Genomic DNA, 20,521 nt, shown 5'->3' on the forward strand with positions numbered 1-20,521 from the left:
GACCCAGGGAATCAAAGAATTGGTAGATGGGATTTTAGAGGAAGGCAGTAGGGGATACAGAAGTCGATGTTCAGCCAAAAGACTGACTGAGTCAGCCTGTCAGAGAGATCCGCACACACCAGTGTTTACTGCAACTTGTTTCACAATAGCTAAGTTGTAGAACCAACCTGGCTGTCTAAAATCTGAGAAATGGATGAAAAAGGCGTGATCTATGTAGACAAAGGGATTTTTTTTTTTCACCCATTAAAAAAAAAAAAAGTTATGGGTTTTTCAGGCAATGAATCAACTGGGCATAGTGACAGTAAGTGAATTAAGCCAGACAGAGACCTCATTTTCCCTCACTCGTGGCTCCTACACTTTGTATAGGAGACTCAAGCCTGTGTGTATATTTGATGCGAAAGAAGAAGAACTGTCCAGTGGAACGAAGGAGACCCACAGGAGACGGGAGGGGAAGAAAGAAGGAAGGAAGGGACGAAGGAGACCCACAGGAGACGGGAGGGGAAGAAAGAAGGAAGGAAGGGACGAAGGAGACCCACAGGAGACGGGAGGGGAAGAAAGAAGGAAGGGACGAAGGAGACCCACAGGAGACGGGAGGGGAAGAAAGAAGGAAGGGATGAAGGAGGCCCACAGGAGATGGGAGGGGAACAAAGAAGAAAGGGTACAGGAGTGTGGAAGAAAGGGCAGCAGCACCAGCTATGTAGTTGTGTGAAACTTTAAAAAAAAAAAAAAAAAAAGTTGGTAGCTAGGGAACTGGCTGTCCAAGCAGGAGTGGTGGGACAATTTTAGCTGTCGATAACGGGCAGTTTTGTGATGGTGCTGTCGTGCAGCTGAGGTTAGGTGGAGGAGAAGATGGCACCGGAGATGTAGGGGCTTGAAAAAAAATTGGGCGGTCTAGGCATTGGAAAGATTGTTCGGTAGATGCTGACATCATTGTTATAGCAACAGGGTGGGATGTAATTCAATGACAGAGTGCTGACTCCTCAAAAACCGACAGGCAAATAAATTAATACATGGAAGAATTATGTAGATATGGCAGTGTATGCTAGTAAGCACTTAGGTTAGGGAATCACCTCTGAGTTCAGGAACGAGACTGGCCTACTTAGTGAGTTCTAGGACAGCCAGGGCTACACAGCAAGATCCTTTTTTTTTTTTTTTTTTTTTTAAAGATTTATTATGTATATAATGTTCTGCCTGCATGTGTGCCTGCCTGCCAGAAGAGGACACCAGATCTCATTATAGGTGGTTATGAGGCACCATGTGGTTGCTGGGGATTGAACTCAGGATCTTTGGAAGACAACCAGTGCTCTTAACCCACTGAGCCATCTCTCCACCCTGCAAGATCCTATTTTAAAACAAACAAACAAACGGCCAAGGGTAGCCAGATGCTGTGGTTCAGTCATAGATCTCAGCACTAAGAAAACAGACATTAAGCAGATTTTGAGTTGTAGATAGCCTGGGCTAGACACTGTCTCCTCAAACCAAAAGACTTATGGCAGGAACAGGGAGGCAGAGGCATGGAGCCATGTGTCAGTCAGGTATATATCACTGTAAAAAAGATGTCTGAGATTATCAACTATAAGAGAGGAAAGGTTTATTTGGGCTGGTGATTTCAGCAGATTGAGTCCATGAGTCTTTGTCTCATTGCCTTCGGGCCCATAGAGAGACAGAACATTATGGTAGACAGGGCATGTGGAGTAAAGTCATTCACCATAGGGCTGCTGTGAAGTAAAGAGAAAGACTGGAGGAGACGGAAGTCCTGGTATTCCTGTCATGGGCACACCCTTGATGACTTAACATCCAACTACAAGTTTCAACACTTCCTAGTAGACCACAGGTTGGGGACAAACTCCCAGGGTCCCTTGGGAGGATACTCAAGATCTAAATGACATACTAGGCAGGGTGGCACACAACTGTAATTGTAGTACCTGGAAAGTGGATAGAGGAGAATCAGGAATTCCAAGCCAGCCAGCCTCAGCTACACAGCAAGTTCTAGGCCAGTCTGTACTCTATGAGACCCTGTCTCAAAAATTAAAACAAGACAAACAAAAAAGATCCAAGGGACAGCAAGGTAGCTGTTGAAATTTCTAAGCACTGTTAGCTGGGCATGGTGGTGCACACCTTTAATTCCAGCCCTTGGGAGGCAGAGGCAGGCGGATCGCTGTGAGTTCGAGGCCAGCCTGGTCTACAATCCAGGACCGCCAAGGCTAACCCAGAGAAACCCTGTCTCGAAAAACAGGACACACAGATGCACAGACACACACACACATACACACACATACACACAGAGAGACAGACAGAGAGAGAGAGAGAGAGAGAGAGAGAGAGAGAGAGAGAGAGAGAGAAGAAAAAAGAAAAAAAGGAGTTAGGGAAGGTAATTATGACATTAGCAACTATTTCTGGCTGTCAACCTCTGAGTTGTCAAGATAGGTGATGAGCATTGTTGCTGAGAAGCAATGAAATATATCAATTGTTTTTACAAATATACTTTATAGCTTTGAATTACTAAAATCACATTGTTTGGATCCTGTTTTCAGGAATGGGACTCTGTGAAGTAGAAAGTACATACTTTCAGAAATAAGGGAACACGGTCAGCTACAAGAAAGAGTCTACTGGGCTGGGGAGATGGCTCGGTTAATAGAGTGCTTGCCTAGCACTGTCAATGCCTAGCACAGCAAAAACCTGGAGGGAGGGGTCAAAAGAGGAAGGCATGAAGACCAGAAGTTCAAGACCATCTTTAACTATTTGGTGAGTTCAAGGCCAGACTGAGCGCCAGGGATCTTGTCTCAAACTAAATAACAAACCCAACAGTAACAATAGCAAAACAAACACGAGCCTATTTAACATCAGTGTGCAGTGGGGAAACACTAGGAACACTGAAAGCAACAAGTTGAAGATTCGCCTCAGTGTTATCAAAGGTGAGGTCCTGAGTTTGATAACCAACACACACACACACATACGCCAGCAGTGATACCAAGTTCAGGAGAGTATCTGGATATAAAAAGGTAATAAGCGTCTGAAATGGAAGATTGCACTTTTAGGATGTTGTATGCGAACTATTTCCCTCCATGATCTACCTGTAGATTAGTGCAGCTTTCGGGCTCTTTGCCAGTAGATGTTGGTTAAGGCAGAAACTTGTAAGTAATCAAAGTGCAGAGACTCAGAATATGAGAAGTGCTCAGCCGTAGACGGGACATCTTTATTACCCACGCCCTCCTCACCCAAGGCTCAGAAGACGTCATGGAAGAGAAGGTGGAAAAACTAAGAGCCAGAGGTTAGGCTGGGGAAGGCTGGAATAAAGCCGTGCATGCTCAGCAGCTGAGGTTGGAGCATGCAACCTGAACAAGCCAGCCAACAATCCAGCATAGAGATGGAAGGCCCATGAGCCCCACCCCTGAGAAGCTATGGCAGCTGATGGTTTCTAGGAGTGGGGGAATCAGTTTTCTTTATGGGTGTGGTTCTTGGTGGCCATGTTCCAGGAGTATAGTGACCAGCACAAATTGGTGTTGATAGATTACTAGCTCCCCTCTCCTCCCCAAAAGGGAGCCAAGTGGTAGCGGTCCACGCCTGTAATCCCAGCCCCGTGGGAGGCAGAGATAAAAGATCTTGGAGTTTTAGGTCAGACTGAGCTACAGAGAGAGTTCCAAGACAGGCAGGGCTACACTGAGAAATCCTGTCTCAAAAAAAAAAAAAAAAAAAAAAAAAAAAAGAAAAGAAAATCAAACAAAACAAAAAGAAAGAAAAAAAGCTGGGAAGCTGGGTTAAGGAGGAGGGACTAGATCTGGGAGTCAGAAAGAGTGAAGGGTGAATATGATAAAACTAGATCGTATGAATTCTCAAAGATTTAAATTTTAATGGAAAAATTGTGTTTTGTTACTTGATATGCATCTCTAGATGACAGATATATGGTTAGACATTTCTGATAACAAATGCAAGAGAGAAGACATGGTGATTGATTTCCATGGTGTCTCTAGAGACTCAGTCTCTACTGTTTCGGTCATCCCTAAAATGAGGTCCTCTTGATGCAAGATAGTGTTTCAGTGATCACAACCAAGTATGCCAGAGAAACTTTTGTTTTTTGTTTTTTTTTGTTTTGTTTTGTTTTTGTAGACAAGGTTTCTCTAAGCAGGCTTGGCCATCTTGCAACTAGATCCATAGCCCAGGCTGGCCTTGAACTCACAGAGATCCACCTGCCTCTGCCTCTGGAGTCCTGGGACTAACGGTTGTGTGCCACCATGCAGCTCAGAAAAACCTTCTGGCCACTTCCATCCCATTGGCTATAATTTGGTCACATAATTCCATGCAGCTGGTGAGAGGTTGGGAGACATTTGGGACATTTAGCAGGAGAAAGTGAGTGAGGGAGAAGTGGAAAAGAGACGGGGGAGAGAAGAGAGATGGCAAGAGATGTAAGATAGATGTGACTACAGCTAACCTTGCAGCTTGGAGGAAAGAAGGTAGCACCCTGAGGGACTCCACTTGACAGTTTGTTAGGTGAGTGGGGCGGCGGGGTCAAGGCTTGAAACAGCCATTGTAGGATAGTAGGGGGTACATACGAACTGCTTAGGAGATCTGGGTGGTGCACCCCTTCAATCACAGCACTCTGGAGGTAGAGGCAGGTGGATCTTTGTGAATTTGAGGCCAGACTATTCTACATATGGAATTCTAGGAGAGTCAGGGCAACATAGTGAGGCCTGTTTTGTTTGCTTAATAATTGTTCAGTAGCCAGGTGTGGGAATGCACGCCTGTAATCTTAGAACTTGGGAAGTTGAGGCAGACGGATCTCTGAGTTTGAGGCCAGCCTGGTCTATATGGCAAGGTCCAGGCCATGGCTACACAGTGAGACCCTGTCTCAAAAACAAGTCAACAAGCTGGGCGGTGGTGGTGCACGCATTTAATCCCAAGAGGCAGGCAGATTGCTGTGAGTTCGAGGCCAGCCTGGTCTACAAAAGGGAGTCCAGGACAGTCAAAGCTACACAGAGAAACCTGTCTTGAAAAACAAAACAAGATGAAACAAGAATAAATTAATAAAAAAATACATTAATTAAAAAAAAAGAACAAAACAAAACCAGCCAACCAACCAAGAAAACAAAAACAAACAAAAAAACAACAAACCCACAAACAAGCAAGTAAACAAATATAACCCCAAACCAACCTCAGAAAGCAAACTACAGCTCAGTAGAGTCCACAATCACCTGGGGCTGCTCCCCAGGGCACACATACATACACAAACTGTTCACAGGCTCAGGAAACAGTAAAAACCAAGATTTTCTGTGACACCAAGTCACACTCTCACCCTCCCCCAATCCCCTTCTGCCCTCCAGCAGAGATAGCATTTCTACCAAGGGAGAGGAATGGCACTTCAAAGCTTTTGGGTTGGTTGGCTAACTCAAGGTGACATTTTCTGGCCTGGTGATGAGGCTAGGTAGAATTTCAAAGTTAAGGAAATGCTGGGCAGAACCTCCCTGGTTGAACGAGGTTTGATGCTGATTAACAGTAAAAGTAACCAGAGTTGGCCCTTTGGTTCCAAGGGAGAGAAACATCAGACTTTCCTAAGGAAAATGGAGAAATCACAAGGATATTCATTACTCAAATGCAAACAAAACAAAATAGAAACCAGACGGCTTGGAAAGCCAGCAGGAAATAAAGCAGCTTCGAGGTCCGATGACTTAGGTACTGGGATCTCACTCACATGCTCACCTTTATGTGTATGAGTCTGGTCCTGTCTTTCTAGGGTCTGTTTTTGTCACTGCTGGGGATTAACCCAGGGCCTTGCACATGCCAGGTCAGCACTCCATCAATGAGGACACCTGCTACATACACCTTGTGGTCCCTCTCAAAACACTTGTAGAGTCAGGCTGACTCACTTGTATGATTAACAAACTTGCTCAGCTGAGCATCAGAGGTTACCAAGCAGTGTGAGGAGGTGGCATCAATATGGCCAGTATCATAATACACTAGCTCTGGATCCAGCCTCGAGGGAAGTGATGCAACCTCTAGGGATGAGGCAGAAGTGCCAAAGGAAGGGAAAGAATTGGTACCCGAGCAAGACTGAGTTTCACTGTTGGAGAGGGTATAGCTGTGGTCCCGTGTGCTGAGACAGGAAGGCAGGACCTGGAGAACAGGGTCTCGGTGCAGAGAAGGGGAAGTGGACACAAGCTTCCATCCTTAACCAAGAAACAATCTCCAACCAACAACTGCTTGCCAAAGAAAATTTACATTCTCCAGTGGAGTGTGTGTGTATAAGCCACAATAAATGGCCGTCCCTATTCCAACACCAGCAGCTGACCAACACATAAAACACCTCTCTAGTCTTTTGCTTATATAGTATAGCTTACAATTCTGTGGGGTTTTTGGTTTTTTGAGACAGGGTCTCTCTGTGTAGCCTTGGCTGTCCTAGACTCAATTTGTAGACCAGGCTGGCCTCGAACTCACAGCGATCCACCAGCCTCTGCCTCCTGAGTGCTGGGATTAAAGGCGTGCACTACCATCGCCCGGCAATTTTTTTTTTTTTTTGGTATGTTTTGTTTTTTTGTCTTTTGCCTGTCTAAAAAGGGCTTGGAGTTAAAAGGGTAGGGAGCATCTCGGTGATGAGGGGAAACTGATCTAAATATATTGTACACATTTTCAATTTAAGAATGTTTTGTATAAATTTTCAATCTAAAAAATTATATTACAAAATAGCTTTTAGATGCTTTATCAACAAATAAGACTTCTTTTGGTGTGATTAAAACATCACACCAGATTGCCCCTCACCCCTAACCAAAAAAGGGTAGTTAGGCCACTATAGTGCTGAAACTCCCAGAAGTTGCCTGCGGGTGCCCTTCAAGCTAAGCTCCTACAGTGTAAACAGGAACCATGAGTCTCTTCTGCAGCATCCCTCCAGCTCTCTGATGCCAGTTGGGAGAGAATGTGTGGCACAGTCAGCTCCAAGTCACAATGCAGGGCCATGAAGGCCGGATTTGGAGCCAATACACAAAGTGGTGCATACACAAGTTAGAAGTGGTTCCCAAACACAGCTTGGCACGAAGTGGGATGGAGGTGGCCAGCTAAGTGGGGTAAGAAAAGCAGTAAGACTGGCTGCCTTACTGGTAATGCTGGATATCTAGGACACTGGCAGCATCAAGGTATCTGAGGGAACAAGAGGACAGGATTTCTCTTGCATTTGCTTAACATGCAGCATTTACTTTCATGTGTTGTTTAGGATGTTAAACGGTGATGAGACGAAGGGGCTAAAGGGCTCAGGAACTGAGAGTAGTGTACACTTCCCGAGTCTGGTTCCTAGCACCTTGTCAGCCCAAGTGGAACAGACCTCTCTGGTCTCCAAGAGCACCTGCACATATACCATAATTAAAAACAAATTGAAGACTAGTGGGGCTACAGATACTTAGAGATCAATAAAAGCTATCAATTTCCTTAGGAATGATCTGCCTGCCTCTGGTGTCCCAGTGCTGGGATTAAAGGCATGCACCACTATGCCCAACTCTGTATTAAACCACTATTAAAGCACTCTTTCAGTTTCCACCAGGTCCCGATAAATGATCAATGCATCTTCCAGGGCCAACTCATTCCCAGTCATGGGAAGACTCCCTCCAAGTAAAATAGGCATACATTTACACCCACCAAAGGCATCTTTTGAAAACACTTGCCATGAGATTCAGCTGTTAATTTTCATCTCACTTGTAAGTGTCCTAAAAGCTTTCCAGCCTGCCTACAACAAACCACTTAACACCTCAGATATGCTCAAAGGCTGAGAGCAGACATGTGCCTACCATGTAGCCCAGGGTTAGATTCCCCATCACTGCAAAAAAAAAAACCCAAAAACCCCTGAAACAGAACATAAACCTGGTTTAGTAGAGCAACAGCATAGTCAGAGGGCAACCTGCAGGATTCTGCTTCAGGTTCTCAGCACTCACTGAACTATCTGGCTGACCCTGTTTCTCTAATTTCTAGTTGTCTGTTAACAGATTAGCTGCTCAATTTGAAATATGACTAGATTTCTTAAAGTGCAGCATTTTAACGTGCACATTTCATTTAATGAAGTTTTTCTTAAAAGGAACCGTACAAATGTCTCTTGCTCCTGACCACTTGTAAAGTATCTTCTAAGTGCTCAAGTGGCCAAGGGGTTGAGACAAACCCTAACAGAGTATTATGCTGTTAACCTTCATTCACTTTTTATCCAGATGAAACCTATCACTTTGGTTCTCTATCGTTTGTCCTAAAAATCTTAAAACTTTCAATGGTATTAACATAGTGCAAATACTCTGTCAACAATCTCCTTTGATGTGGACAAAGCAAAAGAGGCCCCAATAAAAAGGGAAACTGCCATCAAGGTCTAGTAACCATCAGCATAGCACATCCACTTCCAATCTTCAAAAATTTAGGATTGTGCCAGGCGTGGTGGTGCACGCCTTTAATTCCAGCACTCGGGAGGCAGAGGCAGGCGGATCGCTGTGAGTTCGAGGCCAGCCTGGTCTACAAAGTGAGTCCAGGATGGCCAAGGCTACACAGAGAAACCCTGTCTCAAAAAAAAAAAAAAAAATTTTTTAGGATTGTGTAAGGGGCACAGGACAGTGCTGACGTCAGCTCTCTCCTCCTAGCCCAGGGATGACCTTAGGTCTGGCTAGGCAGCAAGCACCTTTACAGGTTAAGCAATGTTTTAAAAGTCGCTTTTGTTCAAGATATCCTCTACAGAAAACTACTGACATTTTGTCAGTCTCCAGTTTTTATTTTTTCGAGACAGGGTTTCTCTGTGTAGCCCTGGCTGTCCTGGACTTGCTTTGTAGACCAGGCTGGCCTCAAACTCAGAGACCCACCTACCGCTGCCTCTCCAAATGCTGGGATTAAAGGCGTGTGCCCCAAGGCAGGCTTCAGTTGTTTAAAAAATGTTTTAACAAATGGGGGAAAGCCAACACCCAGGATAAAGGATTTAATCCAGTATTTATTCCACACTCATGATGGTTTTCTGAAATCAGAATACAAGTCATAAGAACAATCTATCAAATAATTTGCTGAAAGTCTTAAATAACGCAGCACTGCATTACTGTTAATACTTCTGTCCTAGATTAAGTTTAAAAACTCAAACAGCAATCTTCATTATCAATAAAAAAATTTTGAATTCTTAAAAAAAGGATACTATATCAAGCTGTTTCATAATTTAAGTATTCTCCATTTATAAAAAATGCTTTGGAAGCCTGAGGCTCGGCTGCGTCTCTACACGTGCCTGCCCTTTCTCAGTCACTTGTCAGCACAGGGTTGCTGCAATGCGGGGTTACACATTTTCTTTAATATAGCACTTTTAAAATCTGAGAAAGAATCCAAGGTGGCGGGGAAAGCACATGTCAATTTTTTTTTTTTTTTTTAAAGAAACTAAGTGAATAGATTTTAGGCATACTAACAGTGTCCCTTTGAGGTAGAATGCTAAAAGGACTTTTGATCAAATCACAGCCTAATTTAAACCTCTTATAAATTCTAACATTGACTGTGGAGAATATTAAGTATAACATATTAACAAGAGCTTTTAAGGTAATATACAGTGGACAAGAATGTTAACCCTACAACTGTTGCTTTCATGTATACTGAAAGCACATAATTCTCCTAAAACAAACATCCAAGCTCCATTCCCAAAGTCTTTAGCATTCTATTATGAAAAGCACAGCCATGCTAACTTCAGTACACAACCATAATCCCACACCTACAAAACAAAAATAGAATTAGTGGCAGTTTATTGCCTTATACAAATTTAACCAACATGGCAACCATGCCAAAGGAATTAAACATTTTCAGGACTTATGTACAGACTGTACATTTTAAAAACAAACAAAAATGCAAGAACAACCTATGTATCATGTGTCAACTCAACCAGGTGAAAACAATGTTTAAAGGGATTACAAAGGCACTTCCCTACACAAAAGAAATGAAAACACAGCCTACTGGGAGCTCAGAGTGCATAACTACTGCACAATTTCAACTTGGGGGAAAAAAGCAGAATTTAATCAACATTTATAGGATTCAATGTGATCCAATGTTACAGCATCTTCACGCAGTCTCATCTTTGTCTTTTTCTTGGCTCTCTGCCTCTACACTCTGGCTCCTCTGATGATCCTGTCTGTCTGACTGGTCCTTGCTATCACCATGATCTCTCTTGTGGGAACGGTCGTGGCTCCTGCTGCGCTTTCTAGACTTCTCTCTACTAGCGCTGTGTTCTCGTTTTCTCAGTTTTTCAACACTGCCAGTTCTTCCTTGGCTGCCACTTCTACTCCTTTTGTTTGACTTGTCTTTGCTCTCATTTTTCTGTCTGCTTGACTTGTCTTTGCTCCTGCTCCTGCTCCGCTTCCCTGCATTTCTGCTTCTGCTCCTACTTCTGTGTTTCCTTTCTCTGCTTCTACTTCTGCTGTGTTTTTTCTTGGACTCTTTTTTATCATCTCGGTGTCGCCTATCCTCCTTGTCTTCTTTGTGTTTCTTCTCGTCTCCCTCGCCCCTACCTCTCTGCTCCTTGGAGCGCTCTCTTGATCTCTCCCTGTCCCTTTCTCGGTCACTGCCTCTCTCCTTATCATAATCTCGGTCTCGTCTTCGACCTCTCTCATTTTCTTTCTCTCTTTCCCGATCCCTGTCTCTTCGCTCTCCTTTCCTATCACGACTCCGACTGCGGCTTCTGTGCCTGTCCCTACTCCGGCTGCGCCGACGATCTAACCCTCTATCAATACTTCGGGATCTTCGCCTTTCTTTCTCTCTCTCTTTGGCTTCTCGCTCTAGTCGCTGGCGTTCTTTCTCTCTCTCTAACTCTCTGTCAAAACTAGAAGATCCATGGCCCTCCCGATGATGACTTCTACTTCTTGATCTTCTTGGAGACCTCCGTGGGCTCAGTGATCGTCGTGGAGATCTAAGAAAAGGGGAAAGGAAAAAATGGAATAAATAACACTGTAAGGGCACTTGTAGCCCAGTAGAACACTTGTCTGGCATGTCCTTAGGACACTGGGGCTGCCACTCAGCAACGAGCACTCCCTAACACTCAACATGCACAAAACCAACCAAACACACCATAACATTTTCATCAGCTTACACACACAGCAAAAAGAATCAGGATGGGTATAACTGTGGCAGAGTGCTTGCATAGCGTGCATGTGTACGTCAATGCTTAGCACCAGAGACACCTAAGAATTTGACTGTTCTCATTATAGATGCACAATTTTGCTGGGAGAAAAAAAAAAAATTTTTTTTTTTTCCGGACAGGGTCTCTCTGTGTAGCCTTGGCTGTCCTAGACTCACTTTGTAGACCAGGCTGGCCTCGAACTCACAGTGATCCCCCTGCCTCTGCCTCCCAAGTGCTGGGATTAAAGGCGTGCGCCACCACTGCCCCGGCTAAAGAATAATTTTTTAAAGAGGAATGACAAACGGTATGTCCACCATAACAACTTGGTGCTTTCCAAGATCACCAACTTAGTACAGAACATTTAAAGACATGTAACTGCTAATTACCTGGAACGCCTTCGCTCAACATGTCTGTCTATTTCCTCAACACCTTCTTTTCCATCTTTCTTCATTTTCCTTGGCCGCGTTTTAATTTGCTGATCAATATTCTTCTGAACTGGAACTGGAATTCTTGGAAACAAAGTAGAAAACCACTCCAGTTTTGTGAGGAAAGAACGAAGCATCTCTCCAATGGTCATCACACAGCCTCCACCAGCTTTCACATCTAGGTCCTAGGAAACATAAAAGATACCCAGGTGGTTAAAAAAAAAAAAATTCAACATATATGTCAACACTAAAAAAATAAAATTAAAAAAAAAAAAAAATTTTTTTTTTTTTTTTTAAACCATCTTTGGAATCAAGGATAAAAAAAAAACTAACAAAAAAATTTCAATTTGTGTACCCTAATCTGGTAATGAATGAATATTGGGGCTAACTGTATACATGCAGGTGAGAACAAACCCTGCAGCCTCTTGGGCATAAAGGGAACTAACTCACTCATTAACAAAAATAGGAAAAAGCCCTTAATATTGCTAAACTACATGGAACCAGTGGTTTAAAATTCCACCTCACATACCTACACCCGAGGACACATTTGCACACAGCACATCTCGCACTGAAACCTGGCTACAAGGGACTCCTCCTTTCAGACACCTCCTGTCTACAGGCTACTCTCTAACAGCTGCAGTATAAAATGAAGCCCTGCTAAAACTGGAAGCAATAGCAAACCAACTGCCATGAAGCAGTGAGGTTTCTAATTTAAAGTTATGCACAAAATAAATAAATGAACAAATAATTGGAAACGCATAATCCATGATGACCATTGTCTCTGAAAAGGGTCATTACCGCATGAAGGCCTTCTTGCTATGCCCTCTCACAGCTCAGGACATGTTAGTCAGCTATTGTCAGTCCCAAACCTATAGTGCAAGCACACAAGGAAAGTGAGATTTGTTATCTAAACAGGAAAACAAGAGCTAAAGGTAAAACTGCTTGCACTCACACACATTTAAGTGTTCAGATATACAGAATTTCCAAATATAATCGCTGCAGATATCTAAAGAAGAAAACATACGTTAGCTCAAATAGAGGACCTCAGGCTTGTAAACACAACAAAGAACAGATAAATAAGTTAGAAGCATTTAGAAACCCACTACAATTTAAAAAGTGACATGCCCTTTTGAGGCACTTAAATCTGTCTTTAGGAAAAAAGTTTTAACAAGCATGATTTTTGCCTCAAATACTCTCTTGGTCTTTTGAATTAGTAAACAGGCAAAAAACAGGGCAGGAAAATCACAACCACCATTGGGCCTGCTGGCCATGCTTGTAACCCTATCACTAGGGAACTGAGACAGGACCAGCAGAAGAGGCCTTTCTCAGCTGCGGAGGCCAACCTGAGTTACAGAAGACCTTTCTCAAAAGTGTTGTTCCTCTATGTCTACACCAGTGATGTTTTGTTTGTTTGTTTGTTTTACAATGGGTTTATAACAAAAAAGAATTTGAGACATAGTCTCACTCCGGGTGGCCTGGAGTTTACTATGTAGACCAGCCTGGTCTGGAACTGAGCAATCCGTCTGCCTCTGCCTCCTAAGTGCTGGGATTAAAGGTGTGCTACCCTAAGCACCTGCGCCCCAATTTGTTTGAACTCACAGAAGCTTTACTCTATTTATAAAGTTTGAATCACAAATTAGTGACAAAGTAGATATAAAGATAATATAGCTCACATTTGGGTTTATGGTGATACTTTTCAATAGTCCTCAATACATATGTAAAATACAGGTATGATTTTAATCTAACTCTGGCCTTTGTTCATCATGTTTGAGACAGTGACCAGATTTAGACTCAAAATATGAAGTGGTAATTTAAGAAAAAGAACTGGCCTTAATTTTGGGGGGAGGGGCAGTGTTTGGATCAATCCCAGAGCCATATACTTGTGAATATGAGTTAAGTTTTTAAATTTTAAGCCTGGTTTTTTAAAAAAACAAAGAAAGCTAGAATTAGCCAGGCTTGGTGGTAAATCCTGTTTTTGTAATCCTAGCTACTCAGGAGGCTGAAACAGGAAGATTATAGGTTTGAGACTGACCTGGGCAACACTGAGTATCTGGCTCAAAAGGAAAACAGAAAAGAATTATTTTTTCACCTTAGAAAAGTATAGTTGTTGGGCCATTTAAGCCAATCTCAACTCTTTGTAAGTCTGTACTTAAAAGCAAATATAAATATTGGTATTTATAAAAGGTCACAAAAAACACAAAAGTATCAATTTAAAATGCCTTCAGGGATGGCAGCATGTGCCTTCTATCACCTTAGAAAGTGACTATCAGCCGTAGAAGTTAGGATCAACACAATACAGAGTGTAATTGGGAAGAGAAAGTCATTATTCAAGGTATTAAGTCATACTAACTCTTAAAACACTTAACAGAACTTAAAATTGTAACCCAACACAGAAGTCATCAAATCTTAGCAATCCCCAAATACGAATGAAATAAATGTACAGAAATTCTAAGACACAACCCTTTAACAAATAAAAGAGCAAAAGTAGAGCAGCCAGAAGAAAGCGGATGATTACCCTTGCTGACATACCTCCTCATCATCAAGGAAGGACTCAAACCAGTCCCAGAGATCTGTAGGAGGCTGTGTATACCTAAAATTTAAATAAAAGAAAAAAAGTTTTCACTATTAGTTCACTATTATTTATGTGAATTAAAATAAAACATTCATTTGAAAAATGTAGATAAGCCAGATGATGGTGGCTCATGCCTTTAATCCCAGCACATAGGAGGCACAGGCAAGAGGATCTCTGAGTTTGAGGCCAGGCTGGTCTACAAAGTGTTCTAGGACAGCCAGGGCCACAAAGAGACTCTCTTCAAAAAACAAAACAAACAAAACCCCCGAAGAGCAGATCAGCACAGGCGCACCTTATATACATGAATCCGAGGGCTCTGATATATGGAGAGTCTGTATGTGTTATAAGCCCCATCACTTGCTTTCGAGTTAACTTCAGGGTAAATAATTTGTATAGCAGGCAAAAGGCTGTAGAAACAATGCCTCCTGTTCCAACACCTCGAACCTTTAAAGGAAACATAATTAATAAAAAACAATAAGCAGATACTTAATACCCATTTATTGATGCTGTTAGTTATCAATAACCATAAATTAGAATTAAAAATGGAGCATTAAAAACTAATACTTATCCTAAGCTGATTCACTGGAGTCTTGAATTTTACCTTTTCGAAAAATTCTAAGATCTGCCAATGAATGGTTATTTGAATATCTAATAACATTTAGTTTTCCTATAAACTTAGCAGACAGAAAAACTGGGAAAAAAAAATGCACGTACTTCTACTTACCCCTCCGCACATCCCCGTCTGGCCAGCTGTTTTCCTGCTTCCTTTCTCCCATGGCTCAACATGTGTGACCTGAAAATAAAAAAGAGGAAGACAACAAACATTCGGACTCTGAACCTGAAGTAAGCTCAGTTCCTCAGAGCACCTGCTCCCAAGTGCCGTGCCACTGTGCCTGCATCATCCACACCAGCCTGTACTCACACACTAAGTGCTCATCTTTGGGAAACTGCTCAGACAGAACACCAACAAAATTATGAGGACTTAAAAAAAAAAATTATGAGGACTTAAGAAAACCCTAGCATGTTCTCAAAAAGCAGATAGCTCATTAAACTAGCTTTATAGACAGGTCATATCTATATGAAGGTCAGGAAATCACTTGCAACAAGTATTATTTGGCCCTATTTTATCTTTTATAGTATTAAAAAGCGAGAAGGTCTACATTTTAAATAAAGCTTTAAAAATTCCTTAACATGCATTTTAACCCCACACTACTGATGTTGCTAAGGGCAGAAGAGGGCTTGCTTAAGGCCTGGGGTGGCGGGTAGGGAGGTGGGTGCGGAAGATGGAGGTCAGGGAATCTCTGGCTCATGTCAGAGATCCTCCTGCCTCCGCCTCACAAGTGCTTGATTACTACCACACCAACCTTGGACTTAGATCTGCCTGCCCCTGCCTCCCGTGCACTGGGATTACAGGTGTGCACCACAGTGCCTGGCTCTCTACCATTCCTTTATCAAGGTATATCCACTACCAAGCCCAGCTGATCAAGTTGTAAAGATTAAAATCACAAAGCTACAAGGTCATTCTTGTCCTTAATTTTCAGCCTAACTGCAAACCCAGAATATAAAATGTTAAAAAGGGAGGCAGAGGCAGGCGGATCACTGTGAGTTCGAGGCCAGCCTGGTCTACAAAGCAAGTCCAGGATGGCCAAGGCTACACAGAGAAACCCTGTCTCGAAAAAGCAAAAAGTTAAAAAGGTAAGTGTGAAGTCATTAATATATACCAAATACAATCAATGGTTCTGTATCCTCTTCGCTGAAGGAAGTACCCTAACAGCTTCACCTAAAAATAGCAAAAAGCTAACACTAAGAGATAAGCCAAAAATATTAGACCTGTTTTTGTTTTTTAAAACAAATAAGCCCTGCTCTTTATTTCTGACCACACATGGTAACACTTTATCCTTCAAATCAGTGGCTTTAGAGAAAAAACTACTCAGTTCTTGGAGTTCTTTCCTGTTCCCAAGTCATGTCCCACCCAGCCCAGTGCTGAGAGTTGATCCTAGGGCCTTGTTCGTGCTGGGTGAAGTGAAGGGCCACCGCACCACCGAAACCAACTCGTTTCTGTTCCTCAAAGGGTTCCCAAAGGAGTGGATACAATGCAAAATTGGAAGCCTATACATTTCAAAGATTATTTGATCCAAAGAACTTCGTATGTTTTCAGTCATGTTTTAGGATTTTACTTCTAATTATGTGTATGTGTGGATCTGATCTAGAATTGAGGGTACAGTGGTTGTACCCCCTGCCCAATGTGAATGGTGGAAACTGAACTTAGGTCCTCTGCAAAGGTAAACATGCTCATAATCCACGGGGCACCTCTACAACCTGCTGAGACTTTAGTTTTTAAAAATGAACAAACATACTTTCTGGTGGAATAAGTTGTTTCAAAATACAGTATTTGAAATTAACTTGAAATATTACCCCTGTATTTTAAAACAACCTGTCACAACGGTGCAGGGACCTAATTTTCCAAAGTTAACTGCATACACAATAAACTATTTTTCATCATGTTACACCCACACTGAAAAGGCCTTCCCTTTTAAAAGCTGGTTTCCAAAACTATTTCATAGTATCAGTTACACCTACTTAACAAGCTTTCGAAAAAGAACACCAAGAGTATTTGTGTACTCTATATAGTCAAAGTTAAAGTTTTTTGTTTTTTAATAAAAAGTAGTATCTCAAAAATCTATCATTAACCTAAACATATAACTAGGAAAAAAATACGTAAAATATACAGAGAATTTCTTTTGGTTAACATCTCCACATGTATGTTTAAATGACAGAAAATAATCTTTTTTGGTCTGTCTCAAGTTTGTAAGTGTCAAGACAAGAAAAATGATTTGCATCTTATTTTATATGCTCTAGAGAAAATGCTTGAAGGCATTAAGACTTTACACACTCATTAAAATATTAATTAACTTCGGAGGCCTGGAAGGTATTTTTTAAACTACCTAATTTGCAGAGAAGTGGAGAATCTACTTAATGAGACCAAAATCAATGGCCCAAAACCAAACCAAAAAAATAAAAAACCCAAAAACACTAATTAGCCATTCATTTAACCAGGGAAATGCATTTATGGCGATTGAGCATGATTAATAGTGCATACCTCTACCTGCGACCCTGGGCTGCTCCGAGCCTCGCTGCAAGACTGAGTCAATCCTGCTAACGAAACAAGAACTGAGACAAGAGTGCAGTGAGGAGGCGCCAGGTGAGCTCCCCAGCACAGCCAAGCCAGCACCGACCCTGCCGCAGAAGCCCAGGGCCCAGATACTTCTAATTATAACCAAATGCACAGGTGGCTGAGACCTCCGACTCCTGACTTCCTGCTGGGAAAAATTTCCAGGCCTTCTGTACAGCTCTTCGCATTGGCACACCACGCCACCCTCAACCCTCCCACCCCACCTGACACTCTCACACTGACCAATTTCTGTCTGGAGTGGAGAGCTAACGATGTACACGAGGCCGACACTGAAAAAGCAATTACTTGGGGAATTCCGCTGGCCCGAGGGGCAGCGTTAGAAGCACCAAATTAGTGCTCAGTCGACACAGATTAAAAAAAAAAAAAGGGGGGGGGAGTCATTTTTTAAAACGTTGAACTTGGACAGGCTTCTGGTATTACTTTTCTTCTCTCCCCTAGCTTTTTTAGCCAACAGCTCCCTAGGGATAGGTAGGAGGCTGGGGTAGGTTAAAGATCGATTGTGGCGGGCTCGCCGGGCTCTTAAAAAAATAAATAAATAAAAGAGCGAGAGAGAGAGAAAGAAAAAGAAAGAAAGAAAAGCCAAACCTGAAAAGGAAAGGGTGGCCCTGGCCCAACCCGTCCCAAACCAGCCTCATTTCTCCCTCCGCCAACTTTCCCCCTCCCCCAAATCCTCAAGTCTCGGGAGGGAGCCGGGGGGGGGGGTGAGGGAGGAGAAAGGGGGGCGCTTCCACCGGTTTCCGACAACCCGCTCGGGCAAACTTACCCCCTTATCCGAGGCCTAGAGGATGCGTACCTTTAAGAAGATCTCGTCCACCACCTCGTGGTAGGTCTTGAGCTCGTAGAGCTGCACTTTGAAGTAAGGCGACGACAGGATGTTGGTGAGGATCATGGGGTTGAGGTTCATGGTCTTCTCGTTGCCCCACAGAGGCAGCACGTTGCCCTGCTTGCCCGACACCGCCGGCTTGGTGGCGCCGCCGCCGCCATATTGCTGCTGCTGCTGGGCCACGGCCGCGGCCGCCTGGTGCTGCGGTTGCGAGTTGCCTGTCAGCGCGGGGCTGTTGTTAGCCATGTTGCCGCGGCAGGAAGGAGGGCGGGAGGGGGGGGGCCCAAGCTCGATCGCGCTCTTCGGGACAACGGTCCCGGACCTACTCCATGGAAGGCCGCCGGGGCAGGAAGCCCGCCGCGTTGTGCCCCAGCCGAGCGAGGGATTGCAACTGGGACGCCGACACACGGACTCCCGGGCCCAGGACGGAGACCAAACGCGGGCGACGAGAACTCCAGGCGCAACGCAGAGCGGACAACCAAGGAGCGCGATCTCTTCCGCCAACTGCCCCTGGGAACAAGATGGCGGGCCCAGCGGAAGTGACGTCCCACGCCCGGGGCGTTCGAGCGAATCCCGTGGCCAATCAGAGCCACCCGTGTGGGCAGGAGATTCCGCTTCCTGGTTGCGCGAGGTCGTTGCGTGCTGGGTCTGCTGCGGTGGTCTGTCTGCCGGCTTGTCTGGCTTTCTCCTGGGAATCTGGTCCTTGCGGGAAGGGAATTTAAACACAGTCGCTGTATTTGAGAGTTTGCATCGGTGGCTTGATTTTTCTCCAGGCAAGATGGGGGTCTCGTGGCCCTGATGTTCTTGGCGAATGCGTGACTCAGACTCCTGCGGAGCATTCGAGGTCTCAAGAGTTAATTTTGTTAGGTTTCCCCAGAAAGGACTAGTATCAGGGACTTCTCCGTTAGACTCTGATAAGGAGTCCTTGAGGCTTTCGCAGAGATGTGTCCAACCGGAAGTCAGCCTCAATTTTTTTTTTTCACCTGAGATTAAGATAACATTTTAACTGGGTTGTGAGCATTAAATAAAGTACTCTCAGCTGAGGGTGATGGCGCCCACTTTAATCCCAGTGCTGGGGAAGAAGGGACAGCCGGATCTGAGTCCAAAGCCACCTGGTCTACATAGTTCCAGACCAGCCATGGCTCCATAGAGACCTAGTCTCAAAAGAATAAAAAAAGTAATGTTGGACCCTGGAGTCCAATTCAGGAAGGGAGTCGCCTCAAGAGACCACTCAAGTCACACAGGCGGGAGGTATATGTAAAATTTATTACTGACACATCAGAAGTCCCAATTGTCGATGTGTCAGGGCCCCTCAGCACTCGGGAGGTGAAGGACCCCGAGTAGCTGTTACAGGCTAGTTTTAAAGGCTAAAACCACAAAGCAGGTGGGGTTGCTTATCAGGTTAGACCATATGGACATTAGGACATCTGGCATTGGGAAGCTTTGTGGGGGCTTGGATGTGGGTCTTTAGGGCGGTTACTGAAAGCAGTTGGGGACATCTGATATATGGAAACTTAACATGTAACTATTCTGGGAACTAGGGTGGAACTTTTTTTTTTTTTTTTTTTTTTTTTTTTTTTTTTGGGTTTTTCGAGACAGGCTTTCTCTGTGTAGCTTTGGCCATCCTGGATTCACTTTGTAGACCAGGCTGGCCTCAAACTCACAGCAATCCGCCTGCCTCTGCCTCCCGAGTGCTGGGATTAAAGGCGTGCGCCACCACGCCCGGCTAACATTAGGAATTTAATAATGTTTAAACCAAGGGTTACCCACTCATCCTTGTAATGTGTGTGTTTGTTTAAATCAGGCTAGGCTGGTTTTGGTGGCCACATCGGTAATGCCAGCATTTCAGGAGGCTGAGGCAGGACAATCAAGAGGCCAAGACTAGTCTGGACTGTATTATAGCAACTCAACTGAAAAAAAAAAATCAGGCTATTGGTATAGTTCAATGATAGACATGTTTAGCACATGCAAAATCAGTTTAATCCCAACACACATGCGTGCACCTGTGCACACTCATGTACATATACACTAGGGGTTGGGGGGTGTACCTCAGAGGTAGCGCCTTTGTTTATTAGTAAGCAAGAGTTTTAGCCCCACCCACTGGGAAAAGAAAGTAGTTCATATATATATATATATATATCGTTTTACCCATGACCTTAATGTCTACTTTGTATTACTTACATGGATATATCTGGCTTCAGTCCATTCTTAAGAGATTGCCAGAATAATTCTATCAGTGTCCTTCTGCTCCTGGCTGCCATGAGGTCAGCAGCTTCCTCAGCCACCAACTCACCTGAGTGCCATCCAAATCGCCAAAATCCAAAGGCATTTTGTTACCCTATTTAATTCCTGATTGTGTTGCATCTTATCATCTATTCTTTTCTGGAAACTTTGGGGTGAGGAAGTTTCAGGGCAGAAGACC

At 43.6% G+C, this 20,521-nt stretch overlaps 1 protein-coding gene across 1 annotated transcript; it reads right to left on the minus strand.

Annotated features, from left to right (window-relative positions):
- Window positions 1-9,283: 9,283 nt before the first annotated feature.
- Prpf38b (pre-mRNA processing factor 38B) lies at window positions 9,284-18,577 on the minus strand. The gene is made up of 6 exons (XM_051165465.1): window positions 18,070-18,577; window positions 14,808-14,876; window positions 14,376-14,527; window positions 14,041-14,101; window positions 11,473-11,696; window positions 9,284-10,876 (listed from the first exon to the last, which is right to left on the minus strand). The coding sequence occupies exons 1-6, from the start codon at window positions 18,343-18,345 to the stop codon at window positions 10,033-10,035; spliced, it is 1,626 nt and encodes a 541-aa protein (XP_051021422.1). The 5' UTR covers window positions 18,346-18,577; the 3' UTR covers window positions 9,284-10,032.
- Between the last annotated feature and the right edge of the window lie 1,944 nt (window positions 18,578-20,521).

Source organism: Acomys russatus, chromosome 23 (genome assembly GCF_903995435.1).
Source record: "Acomys russatus chromosome 23, mAcoRus1.1, whole genome shotgun sequence".
Classification (NCBI taxonomy): domain Eukaryota; kingdom Metazoa; phylum Chordata; class Mammalia; order Rodentia; family Muridae; genus Acomys; species Acomys russatus.